The sequence below is a fragment of the Telopea speciosissima genome, chromosome 4 (assembly GCF_018873765.1).
Source record: "Telopea speciosissima isolate NSW1024214 ecotype Mountain lineage chromosome 4, Tspe_v1, whole genome shotgun sequence".
Classification (NCBI taxonomy): domain Eukaryota; kingdom Viridiplantae; phylum Streptophyta; class Magnoliopsida; order Proteales; family Proteaceae; genus Telopea; species Telopea speciosissima.
The window spans coordinates 14,203,229-14,216,304 of record NC_057919.1 but is presented as its reverse complement, the minus strand read 5'-3'; the positions used below and the strand labels follow the sequence as shown (position 1 = coordinate 14,216,304).

The window sequence follows — 13,076 nt, the reverse complement described above, 5'->3', positions numbered from 1 at the left end:
CTGTTGATACGCGCAGTTGATCCATTCTGTATTTATGAGAAAAAAATAAACAAGTAATTCACTCTAAGATGTACGTTTACTACGTGCAGATGATCCAGTCTCGCCTAAAACGAATACATGGAAGAGATTGATGGACTATAAGGACTATGAAGGTCCATCACATACTTGAGTAAATCCCTGCCATATAATCATCGTCTCATATCGTGTGGACGGGCATTCATATTCCTACCAAAATGAGGCACACGTGCATGCGTTTTATGGCCGACCATTCGGTGGACCCACTTAAATTAAAGGATATTCTTAGTCAAATGCTGACCTCATTAGGAGGTAAGGGGCCCTATATCCCCTTGGTCCAACTACCCTTTTGCAATTTGCAGGCTGTACCCTTCTTTTTCTTTCTCTCTCTCTCCCACTAATGAGTAATGAATGCATGCTCTCTTTTGCACCGTCCAACACACTTACGATTGGTCTGATTTTGCTGGCATAGATGATCTTTCCATGACGCCGTCCATGGTGGGTCCTCATCATTTACAAATGACATCTTATTACGCTTCTTCAACGTTAGTACTAATCTAAATCGTCCGGTTTCTAGGAGAGGAGATCACCGAATCCAATGGTCCACACCTTACCTAGCCCTGGCTTGGAGCTGGGCCTAGTTGACCGAAATTGACTAGGGTTTGAAATGGTCAACTTAGGTCATGGGTCAAAATTTATTACAGTTTGACTCCACGGAACTACCAATCCCCCATTTAATGAAGCCTACGTTATAGCTAGGTTTTCAGGCTACGAACCTGGCACGGTCAACAACCTACCTGGTCCGATTATCCATATTTTTACAGAGCCTTTTAATTTACCATCTTGATCAGGTCTTCCACCACTCCTCGTCTTGGTTCTTGGGCCAGGCTTTTCGTATATTTCTGGCGCAACAAAATATTTGATCCTGTGTAGCTCAAGAGTATCACAAAACATGTGTCCTACCTACCGTGATATACATACACGGCACAAGATGTGACGTAGTATAACTTACTAGGATGGTCCGGACCGGATTAGTATTATTGTTCCTAAATGTAATGCGTAATGACGATTAGTACTTCAAGGGCTATTTACGTAAATTACTTGTTTAAAGAGTGAGTTCACTTTGTCGTAGCAAAACCCAGAAGGAAAAGAAGCTTTAAAAGCAGCTCAACTTACTCTTTAGTTCTTAAGTCTTAACTCTCAAGTGTCGCTTCGAGCTCGAGGACTTAAATTGCTTTTTCTTTCTGAAACTCCATTTCAAGTTCCACAAAGAAGCTTCACGAAAGCAAGAGTTCTGAACTCCTCGTTCCTCCTTCAATTCAAACGAATAATCAGAGACGAACGACAATACAAAAAGAGAACTAAAGAGGGTCGCCTCGCCGTGCTATTTCAACGTTTCACGTTTCCATGTCTGTAACAGAGCTACTTCTCTTGCTTCCCACAGCAATTGTAGCTCTTATTATCTCATGGAATTTTATCAGAACCAAGAGAAGAAGAACACATAATCTTCCACCGGGAAATATGGGTTGGCCTTTTCTCGGCGAAACAATTGGTTATTTAAAGTCTCACTCTGCTACTTCTACCGGAAAATTCATGGAGCAACACATTTCAAGGTACTCTCTCCCCTTTCCTCTCTCGTACCCTGTTTCATTATTCCCTTCTTTCTAGTTCCGACTTCCGGTGAAGAGTCCACCGGAATGCTAACCACCGACGACCACCAAAAACGTCCGACATTCCGGTGGTTTCTTCAATGCGAAACATGCCTTTTTACGACTTCAGTCAGATCTGAGATCTAAGAAACATCTCTGTCGTTTTGTTGCGAAGTTAGTTAATGAAACCAAAACAGACGACAATTACTACTATAATTTAAGAAGTTAAAGAAGCTCAGATCGGAAAATTCTTATCCTACGGTTGTAAATTTTTTTGATACAGAGACTAATCCAACGGCTAGAGAGGTTCATTTGCAGGTTTGGAAAAATATACAAATCGAATCTATTCGGTGAGCCTACAATAGTATCGGCAGATGCAGGGCTTAATCGATATATATTACAGAACGAAGGAAGATTATTCGAATGTAGTTATCCAAGAAGCATTGGAGGGATTCTTGGGAAATGGTCGATGTTGGTTCTGGTTGGAGATATGCATAGAGATATGAGAATGATTTCTCTCAATTTTATGAGCAATTTTAGGCTTCGAACTCATCTGTTACCTGAAGTCGAGAGACATACCTTGCTGGTTCTACGATCTTGGAAGGAGAATTCCTTGTTCTCTGCTCAAGATGAAGCAAAGAAGGTAAGTTCTATTTTGAATTAGGTTAAAATTAAAGGATTCGACGAAGTTTAACTGATAGGGGAATTGTTAATTTGCAGTTCACTTTCAATTTAATGGCGAAACATATTATGAGTATGGATCCAGGGAAGCCAGAAACAGAGCAGTTGAAACGAGAGTACATTACGTTCATGAAAGGCGTTGTTTCAGCTCCTTTGAATTTTCCTGGTACAGCTTATTGGAAAGCCTTACAGGTATACTAATTAATTTTTTCAATTATTCATGATTTTTGAAAGTTAAATTCAACAAATTTTCATGATTTTGAATGTTAAATTCATCAATTTTTCATGGATAAAATAGTCGAGAACGACTATTCTTAAAGTAATCGAGCGTAAAATGGAGGAAAGAATCCCGAAGAGAAATGATTTTGATGAATGCGAGAGAGTAGAAGATGATCTTCTTGGTTGGGTATTGAAGAATTCAAACCTTTCTACAGAGCAGATTCTTGATCTCATACTAAGCTTGCTTTTTGCCGGTCATGAAACTTCTTCTGTTGCAATTTCTTTGGCTATCTACTTCCTGCAAGGTTGCCCCAAAGCAGTCGAACAATTAAGGGTATGATTGAAATGGTTTCTGCTGGAACTTCTAATTTCTTTCTTTTTCTCTGGTAAATTCTTAACTACTTCTGCTAATTTTCAGGAAGAACACGATGAGATCAGAAGAGCTAAGCAAGAACCTGGAGATTTTGGATTGAATTGGGACGATTACAGAAGAATGGAGTTTACACAATGTGTAATTAACCTCAACTACTCTCTCTCTCTCTCTCTCTCTGTGATTTGATTGAGACTTAATCTCTTTTAAATACAGGTTATTAATGAAACACTTAGGCTTGGAAACGTGGTTAGATTCGTACACAGAAAAGCTCTCAAAGATGTTAGATACAAAGGTAAGACTAATTAGGAGGATTAGAGAGATTAATTTAATTAAAGGTGGGAAATTTTACATTGGAATCTGATTTTCCAATTCTGAAAATTTTCCCGTCCTTTGTTTGTTTGTCTTAAAAAGGGTATGACATTCCAAGAGGGTGGAAAGTTCTTCCGGTGTTTGCTTCGGTTCATCTGGATCCTTCGATGTATGACCAGCCTCAACACTTCAATCCATGGAGATGGCAGGTCAGTTCATGTCTACCTACTTAATTGCCTTTTTTAATGCTTTTGGAGTTTTTCCCAATCTTCTATATTCTAAAGTGGACCCCATGGTCCCACCAAGTAATCCAATCTAGACCATTCAGTTTTATAACTGATTTGACATATCAGAATTCAGAACCACGAAAATGGATTAGATTTTAGGGACTACCCAGTAGTGGCTCCGTCCAAGGAGAGGTATGGGCCCGTTTGGGCAGATTTATTGTCTGCCTCTATTTAATGACTTATTGTTATATATAATGTACGGAATTAGGTCCCATCAGCTATTATGAACAAACAGGTCCTAGTCTAACTTAAAGTACTTATTTTATTAATTTATTTCATTCTCTTTCTTAATTCTTTTTAATTATTTATTTTATTTTTAAAAGAAAACCTCTTATTTATGAAATTATGGAAATGATTAAAGGTCATTGGAGAATGGGGATATGGCATGCACGTGCGCCTGTGTTATAAGTGGGTCAAAAAGAGAAAATAATTTGTTTAATGATATTTTTTCGGTTCTTTTTTATTGGATAAGAAACGAAAAACGTAAAAGTTGCATATCCTCTATGCGAGCGATGATATACGGTCGGTGCATGTGGTAATTGATTTTTTTTAATAAATCAATTATCTTATACGTCAAATCAATAGAATATATAAAAAATAATATATTATATATTACATAGAAAGTCCTACATGATTAGGGAAGAGAGATACTGTCAATGAGAAGACAGAGTGAAGGTGTAATTTTGTCGATTAGTGGGTGTTGCTCTTGTTTGATCTCAGTATCTAAATTTATGTTTTTACTGTAAGAATTGAAATGTTTAAGACTTAAGAGAACAATTGCAAAACCAGATTTTGATTTGGGCATGTCTCAAATCGAATGGCAAAAAAAAAAAAAAAAAACTGGTAAATATTTTTTGTTGGACCATGTAATGTTCATAGACCATAAGTTTGTTCTACAATTAAATAAAATCCTAAAATTTTTGTTTGTCTATATATTAGCCCCCCTTCCCCCATTTTTTTCTCTCACTTATGTAGCAACCATAACCTCTATCCCTCCTCACTCGGGGAAAAGGTGAAAAAAAAGATATTAAAGAAATAAGGGGAATAAAATGACTCACTTTGATTAGGATTGACTTGCCTGGTTCATCAGGTTTTAAAAATAGACAAGTGGCATTGGACAAATTAACTTGGTTTTCCAACTATGTTTAAGAATGATTTTTTAAAAAATCAATTCAGTCAAAAAGATAAAATGATTATGAAACTATTCGAAGAAAAGTTACTACAATTTTTAGATTAGGAGACTATTTTTCCATGAATCTTTCAAAGAATGTTAGGCATGTGGAAAATGGTAAAATGAAAAACTCTTTTCTTTGTATTCCTAAAGAGATCAACAAGGTTGTTAATTCCGTATCAAGGAAGGCTCTCTCAATAGCATGTATAACAGTATATGACCGGATTACACTCCATGGTTAGAGGAGCCATGTGGTCCAACAGCCGTGCATTCTTAGTTTTCTTTCGATGGAAAGAGAAGAAAATTGATATGGGAACCCCACGAAACACAAATCGCCATGAACTCTTTGACTTTGTTGGATATCTTCAAGCTTATCATACCAACAAAAGAAAGGACATTTTGTTAATAATTTGACAGTGCTTCTTTCTTTGTTTTCCATGGTAATCTTTTTTTTCTTTCCCCAACTTTGATATCACTTAAATCCACCTATACTAACGTCCGCGTGTATATCTTTGGGGAAGCTCTTTTGTATTCGTACACAGAAGTTTCTCTGAACGACTCCATCAAATAGGGGGCATGGGTGTTTATGTCATTTCAAATGGACATTTATGTCAATCTAACTACATTTAATGCCGGGCATGCATGAAATTTTTTTCCATTTCGTATCTATTCTCTCATTGATGACCCTATCTATTTCTTTTTTCTGGTATTGTGGTGAGGATGTGCAGACCACTGGTGGTAGGGGAAGTGCATCATCCACTCCGAGCGTGACGACGAGCAACTACTTCATGCCGTTCGGGGGTGGACCACGACTTTGCGCCGGCTCAGAACTAGCCAAGTTGGAGATGGCCGTGTTCATTCATCACTTGGTCCTCAATTTCCATTGGGAATTAGCAGAACCTGATCATCCTCTTGCCTTTCCATTCGTCGATTTCCCCAAAGGCCTCCCAATCAAGGTCCACCACCTCCACAACCACAACCACCATGATCCAATACAAGAATAACTATACTCATGAAAGCTCAGTTCTCATTCTTATAAGCCTCTCAATGTACTGGATATCAAACGACAAAAAATAGTTAAAGAGTGGCGAATATCCGAAACCGATATCCCTCTTTTGTATGTAAAGAGACAAGAGAAAAAAAAAAACCCAAGAAAACACCAAAGCCATTGTTTGATGAGTAGAAGATTTGGGTATTTTAGCCTCACATGAAAGTAGAGAAGAGAAACCCCAAAAAAGAGGATTTGTAGCATTAACTACAAAGATTCATAGGACCACGGCCTTTGTTGTAACATTTTTATTTTCGTTTGTCTTTTTTTTCTAGGCCCCGTTTGGGCTTGGGCCCCTAACTTGTCTGTTTTGTGTGATAATGCTTCTGTTTCATCATTTCCTATTTTAGCTGTAATAATTTTCTATCTTTAATATAGGGGAAAAAACGTTTAATATCTATATATCATCAAGCAAACAAAGTAAATTGCCAGAAAAAAATGAAGGCTATAGGTAATATATAGGTCCCTAAAGGGGTATCTTCGTCAGTAGGCTTAACTTGGGCTGGACCTGACCATGCCTAGACTAAACAGCTCAAAAGTTGTCCGACCAGCCAGGTGCGGCACTTCAGCTCAAGCCCAAAAACTTCGAGTGGTCAATTTTGACTTCAGAATCTCTCTCCCACTCTATGACGTAGATATGACTGTAAGGGGCTGTTTGGATCATTAAAAATTTCATATTTTTTTCCGGGAGAGGGTGAGGAATGGGGCTTGTGATCCAGATCATTGTAACATTAGCAAACATAGATGGATACATGTGATGGAAAACTCTATACCCTTCTCATTGGTCAAATTTCAATTCAAAACAAGTAAGGGATTTGTATTAAAATTAAGAGTTAGTTCAACACGCAAGGCTTAAACACTATTCTAGAGCCTAGCCCGTCTCTCGAGCATTTTTGTTGATGGTTGAGCTTCCAACCTTCCCCGATTCTAGCCTATCTATCTCGCCTTTGTTCCTTTCATGGTAGTGCTTGTTTTTTGAGCTTAGGTGACTTAAACATGACAACAAATTGTCGAAATTTCACTAGATTTTTTAACAATGTAATAGTAAAATAACCAACATGGTGGGATTTTTCATTTCATCAAAGTCATTTCTCCCTTATTGTGTTTGAATGCAGGCATCACGCTGCCTGGAAACCTTTTTTTCCCCTTTAGTTATTTATTTATTTACCTAAGTATCACCATGTTGGTGTATGGAAAGAAATCCCCACACCAAGCAAATGGGAGCATGGGAGAAGGTGGTTGCACAATCCTATACAAAGGAGTCCACATGTCAGGAAGGAGAGAGTGTGAACGGAGGATGATGATAGTGTGGTCATCAAATTTTTTTTTTTTTTTTGAAAAGCAAAGAGTGAGTTTGATGGAATTCTAAGGTTGCGTCTGGTATGTATTCTGAAATGATAATTTTCACTGTTTGTATCATTTTAGAATGCATTATTGACCTAGAATGTATTTCAAGAATGCATACCAAACACAACTTAAGTGTGAGAAGAGAGAGTTGATTCCTTAGCAAAATTTTTTTATACATATTTCATATGGGTAATAGAACGCTACCCGGTCGTGTGCAAGGCGTAGTGACCACACCTAGATACAAAATTCTGCTTAATTTTACATGGGGTAAGGAGGTAATTTCTAGGTGCCCAAGGCGCTTTTTGTGTCAAGTCATGGTCGCCACGCCTTGCGCATGACCGGGTAGCGTTCTTTTCCCATTTCATATTCTTAGATTTTTCCTCTCATTAAGAAAGAAAAAAAGTGTGAATCCTGTGAATGGTCAGAAAAAGATGCACATATGCTTCATGTGGTCTATGAGGTGTTTATGTCCTAATTGTCAATGGCCTCTTAGCTTCCTTTCGCTTTCTGACCTTTTTCTTGTTTATATAGGCGATCCGAGCCGAATCCGATCTGTGTACAACCCTAGGCATGAATCTCTGGACCTAAATTGGTTGAAAATCACCCAACAACCTCACCCTTTCTGCTTTTGGAAATTTGGCATGAGCCATGAGAAGGTCACAAAAAATAGTACAAGAAATCTCAAGCTCTGCTTCAAGGTTTCCCATGGACATCTTCATGGTTAACCATAGGTGGATACTGGGCCTGGGCTGCAGATTTGGTTGTATTTCATGGGCATCTCCCAGTCCTGTTTCTAAATATTGAAGGCCCAAAAGTTGGCTTAGACGGTTCAATGTAAGCCCATCACGGGCCTCAAGGAAGAGCATTATTAAGAATTAAAATCTGTATTCAGATCGTCTACGACGCCCTGCCCAGAGCGGCCTGAGCGGCGCACAAACAAGGCGCCTTGCAATGATCGCCTTACCCCCGCTCGGGCAGGGGCAAGGCAGTCATTGCAGGGCGACCTGTATGTGCGCCCCTCAGGCCGCTCTGCCCGTGGGGCCGTAGAAGATCAGGGTCCTTAAAATCCTCTGCAGTTCCAGCGGGGCGGCGGTGCATATCCAGTGACACAGCAGAAGTCATGCTTGTGTACTGTGGCGTGTACCTGCACCCAGACATAGCCGAACGTGAAATGACTGTGCCACCCCATGGAAAGGCAAGGGTATGCCGATCATTTTGCATCCAGCTTGTCTAGGCACAGGTACATGCCACAACACACGGTGGCGTTCCTTCAATCTGGATCCTCTACTGCCGAGCTGCCTGGCAGGATTGTGCTGCCCAGACATGGCGCCGCACACAAAGACCGCCTTACCCCCACTCGGGCAAGGAGTTTGGGCAGGGATAAGACGGACATTGCACGTAGCACCATGTTTAGGCAACACGGTCCTACCGGGCAGGTCGGCAGTTGAGGATCCAAATTCGCGTTCCTTTGCCCTTTTCCTTTATTCGTTAGGGACAAGACATGTCAGTTGGAGTAGGAGGTGACCGCGACAACCTCCACCACCTTCAGTTATTGTTTTCGCTTCCCCTCGTTTGCCATCTCCATTCTCTCCAGTACGACGAGGAAGAAGTGAGAATATGTGGCGCTGCGTCTCCCTTGGCCTTCGAATTTTCTTCTGCGTCTTCGAAGAAATCGATCGTTAGTGAACCTCTTAAATCCCTTATTTCAAGATTTCTTTCCACTGAATCGGTAAGATCTCTCTCTGTTCCTTCTCTTTTTAATTTCCTCTTAGAATCTGTGTGTTTGCAAGGCTGCAATGGAAGCTAGTTTTCATCAACTGTTTCATTTTTTTCCTCTAATTTAACAGAAATTGAAATTTCATATAATTTCGATAGCTACTACATTTTTCGTTTTTGTCCGGTAATGATTTATGAGTTCCCTTTCCTTTTCTAACTTTGTCTGCTTTGAATTATATTCTTAAGTTTTCTGTGCTCCCTTCATTTTAATTGTAACTCCTTTCTCGATTTTCAAATCAATGCAGTTGTTAGTTGATACGCTAGAAAAGTATGTTTATTCATTTTTTTTGGGGTGGCAGATTGGGGGGAGGATCTTCTTATACCATCGTAGATCATACATATGATGTCGTTGCGGTGGTAGCTGGTGGAGCAGGGCTGAGAGCGGCCATTAGGCTCTCTGAGCATGGGTTCAATACGGCTTGCATTACTAAACTTTTCCCTACTAGGTCACATACTGTTACAGCTCAGGTATGGAAGGTTTTGCTTGTCTTTTAAACATGTTGCTAAGGTTTCATAACCTCTGTTGGTGACCTTCGTTGGCATGGACCAAAGCCTTTAGTTACCACAATTGAAAATGTTAGGGCTCTAAATTTATATGTTTTAGTGAAGGCTGTATTGATGATGTGAAGTTGCTCATGTGATTATTACTAGAAATATATGAGATTTTCAATATAGATGTTGGTTGGAATCTTGCTGTGTATCCAAATAACTAGTGCTATATTATTTTTTTGTTTAAAATATAAGTTCAAACGAAATCATTGTTTAGGCATGTAAATAGAACATTTGATATTGACAAGAAAAAAAAATTTGATATATGCATGCAATATGACATATAACTGTAAGAAAATTTGCTGACCATAATGCCTCCCTTGTTGTTTCTTCTTGATGATGATCTGTTAGCATTATTATGAGTTATTTTTTCTTTAGTTCAAGCTGGATCTTCTTTCTTTACTTATTTGTATAATCCAGCTTGAGGGGGAGTGTTGGAATATGTAATCTAGAATACCGTGGGGTATTCTGGTCTTTTTGGGGTAGTTTTATTCTTCTTATGTTATTAAGTGTAAGTTGGCTCTTCTTATGTTATTAAGTGTAAGTGGGCTATGTCGGATTGTAGAAACCGCTTCCTCTAAAAGGCCGACCTTGTAGGAAAGAGAGGAAACAATATGTATATCATACAGGAGCTCTAACACGGCGCCTGCTCTGATACCATGTAGAAACCGCTTCCTCTAAAAGGCCGACCTTGTAGGAAAGGGAGGAAACAATATGTATATCATACAGGAGCTCTAACACGGTGGACTATCCAAAGGGGGACACGGGTGAATAAATAATTTTTTAACATGATCATCAGTAGGTTATGTTGTGGTATTAATATTGGGACAAATCCTGTTGCCGACAGATATTGCATTTTTCTTTTCTTTTGTGGGCATTGAGAGTGGAATAAAACAAGTCATCACTTTCGCAGTTTAATATCCATACTGACTACAAAAGCAACTACAATTATGAATTAAATACAATGAAAATGATAAAAACAATTCCATTCCCCTTTATTGTTTATCCTATACCTCTTCTAATGCTTATTATAGTTGAATCTGTATGTAAGTACTGCGGTCCTCGGGACGAGGGTTCCTCAGCCTTATGGCGACAAGGATTGGTTTCGATGAATAACGACATATCGTTCCTTGACATATCATCATGGGGATTGGGATCATGCTTCATAAAGAAATGGAGTCGCCACCTAGGATTAGGGCCTAGGACCCAATGGGTGTAGCCCCATCTAGGATTAGCGGAAAGGGCTATGTGATTCCATATGGTCTAGTCAGAAATTCAGGGTAAGTAGTCAGGTTACAAGAGTGGGACGGTATTAGGCACCCACCTCGCCTGGATAAACCGGTCTTTTTGCTAGATGCTTGTTTTCGAATATTCTCCCTTAATAATACATCCTATATCAACATGCAAGGCTAGATTATGATATACTAAACATGATAAAGAAAGAAAAAAAATCATTTACTATGTCTATTAAAGCAAGTTACTTTAATGGTCTAAATTATGCCAAAAATAATAAGAAGGAAAGAAACAGATACCTGTCAAGAAATACAAGAAATAAATGAAAATGTACCAAATACGAAATATGCGATGTCCCACGGCTCAGGTGGAGACGGACGATCAGCTTGCCTCTCTCTTGTCGGACAGAGTAAGGACTATATGAGATGGATTTTGTTACTCAGATTTCGGGCAGAGCAACGGCTGTATAAGGGATACTCGTTATCTGTACACAGACAGAATAACGGCTATAAAAAAAACATTATTGCTATCCGTATGCTGATGGAATAGCAGCTGGGTTGGGACAGGAGTATTCGTCACTCAAGTCGGTAATCGAAGGATCTACCCATGACTCGGACAGAACCGCTCACATTCACCTCAGAATGACTTAAAAGGGGGCAAGAGAGCTTGAGTGGGAGAAATAGGAGGGTCTCTCTACCTTTTTCTCCTTGAAAAATGGGGGAGGGGGACCCTCCTATTTATAGGGGGAGCCCCACATTTCATAGCGCCGTGTGGGTCCACCATACCCCTCCACGGCGCCGTGGGTGACGTCATCCTGATGATGTTTCAACCTCCCACGGCGATGTGGAAATTCGCCACTACACCGTGGGAGCCTTCCACGGCGCCGTGCCCTTAGGATGACATCATCCTCTACTTTTTGGCTCTTTTGGGTTTGTTTGGGCCTATCGCCGTGGTTGGGGAAGGTGAGCAGTACCTCCTTTAGCATTTGGTAAAAGGGTCTTATAAGTCATTTTTAGGGATGTTAGGGTGAATTGGCTCAAATGTAGGGGCAATAGTCCTTTTTAAGAGAGATACCGATGTCTGTCCGTGTCTAGTTGTCATCATTGCTGGGGGGTGACAAAATTCAGTGTCTACACTGTATTTTATATCTTATGGGAACTGCACCATTTTCCATTGAAGAATGAAAAGGACAAGGGTACATTCTAAGAAGTATCGCTAAATGGGGATTTGTAGAAAATACAAACTATAAGAGGCTATAAATTATACACATGCGTGATGTCATCATGGTAGGCTGTACTACTGTCAAGCAACTAATAGATTTAATTAAATTTAGGACTATAAGCTATCCCTTTCTGATGCCACTTGGCAGTATGATAAGGGGGAGTGGGAGGGAAAAAGGAAGGGAAGTATATTATTTCATGAAGTCAATGAAATAATTTATTGCTACAGTGCAACTATATTGCTCCTCTCTTATTAACTTTTTCTTCACCCTGGGGTTAGTATATTGAGTATGGCATTCTTTGTTAATGTGAACAAACCATGTAGCCCATGCAATCTACAACTTGGTCGGTTTGGGCTCAATAGTGATAATTTGTGAAGGTCCAAGCCTTTAGATTTGAGACTACTGGAATTGTTTGGATTTTTTTTTTCATTGAAAATGTTTACATCACACTCAATTGCAGGAGTGGTTTATTAGTGGTTTATTTTTAACCTATACTTAAAATATGGATTATAATCCATATGCAGAGGCAAGGTGTATAATATATAGCTATTATTGTGTACTATAGAAAAGACTTAATTGCATTATATGTTTAACCTTGTGAGTAAGTAAGAGATTCAATAACCAGTCAATCCAGAGAGTAACAGAGAAGATACAATGAGAGATAGAGAGATATAGAGAGAGACGATGGAGAGAAAACTAGTTCAGCGATAGAACCAGTCTGTATGTTCTATCGCTGGACTTTAGACTTTATTTATATAGATCCAAACAGTCATAGATACAATTGAATAAGTAAAAATAGATACGAAAGGAAACTAACAAACAAGATAATCTATCTAAACTACTCTTATGATAGGGACAGCTTTCATGATGTTAAGTTGAAGGATCAGAGTCTGATATGGTAAATATGAGATCAAGCTATTGGTTGGTGTTAAAATTAATCCACAAACTGTCCATCTTCGTCAGATCTGGCCACTGACATCTTGTTTCAGGAACTCTGATTTGATGATGGAGACTATAGATACGAAAGGAACCTTTTGATCAATGCATGTATAACCATGCATTCTGCTGAGGCCAGTAAGGAGAGCAGAGGAGCACATGCCTGTGAAGATTTTACGGTTGGTTCAGTTTCTCCAACAATTTATCATTTATTCGCTTACCCTTGTATTTTATTTAGTAAATAATCCTTATTTGATTGTG

The 13,076-nt window shown here is 39.2% G+C and overlaps 1 protein-coding gene across 1 annotated transcript; it reads left to right on the top strand.

Annotated features, from left to right (window-relative positions):
- Positions 1-1,414: 1,414 nt before the first annotated feature.
- LOC122658580 (cytochrome P450 90B1-like) lies at positions 1,415-5,844 on the top strand. The gene is made up of 8 exons (XM_043853600.1): positions 1,415-1,628; positions 1,983-2,307; positions 2,385-2,537; positions 2,644-2,898; positions 2,983-3,075; positions 3,151-3,229; positions 3,349-3,455; positions 5,433-5,844. The coding sequence occupies exons 1-8, from the start codon at positions 1,423-1,425 to the stop codon at positions 5,706-5,708; spliced, it is 1,494 nt and encodes a 497-aa protein (XP_043709535.1). The 5' UTR covers positions 1,415-1,422; the 3' UTR covers positions 5,709-5,844.
- The last annotated feature ends 7,232 nt before the right edge of the window (positions 5,845-13,076 follow it).

Excerpts from the sequence above, each read along its gene's own strand:
- LOC122658580 (XM_043853600.1), top strand. The coding sequence starts at position 1,423 with ATGTCTGTAACAGAGCTACTTCTCTTGCTTCCCACAGCAATTGTAGCT. Across the intron at positions 2,308-2,384 it reads CTCAAGATGAAGCAAAGAAG|TTCACTTTCAATTTAATGGC; the intron begins GTAAGTTCTATT and ends GTTAATTTGCAG. Across the intron at positions 2,538-2,643 it reads CTTATTGGAAAGCCTTACAG|TCGAGAACGACTATTCTTAA; the intron begins GTATACTAATTA and ends TGGATAAAATAG.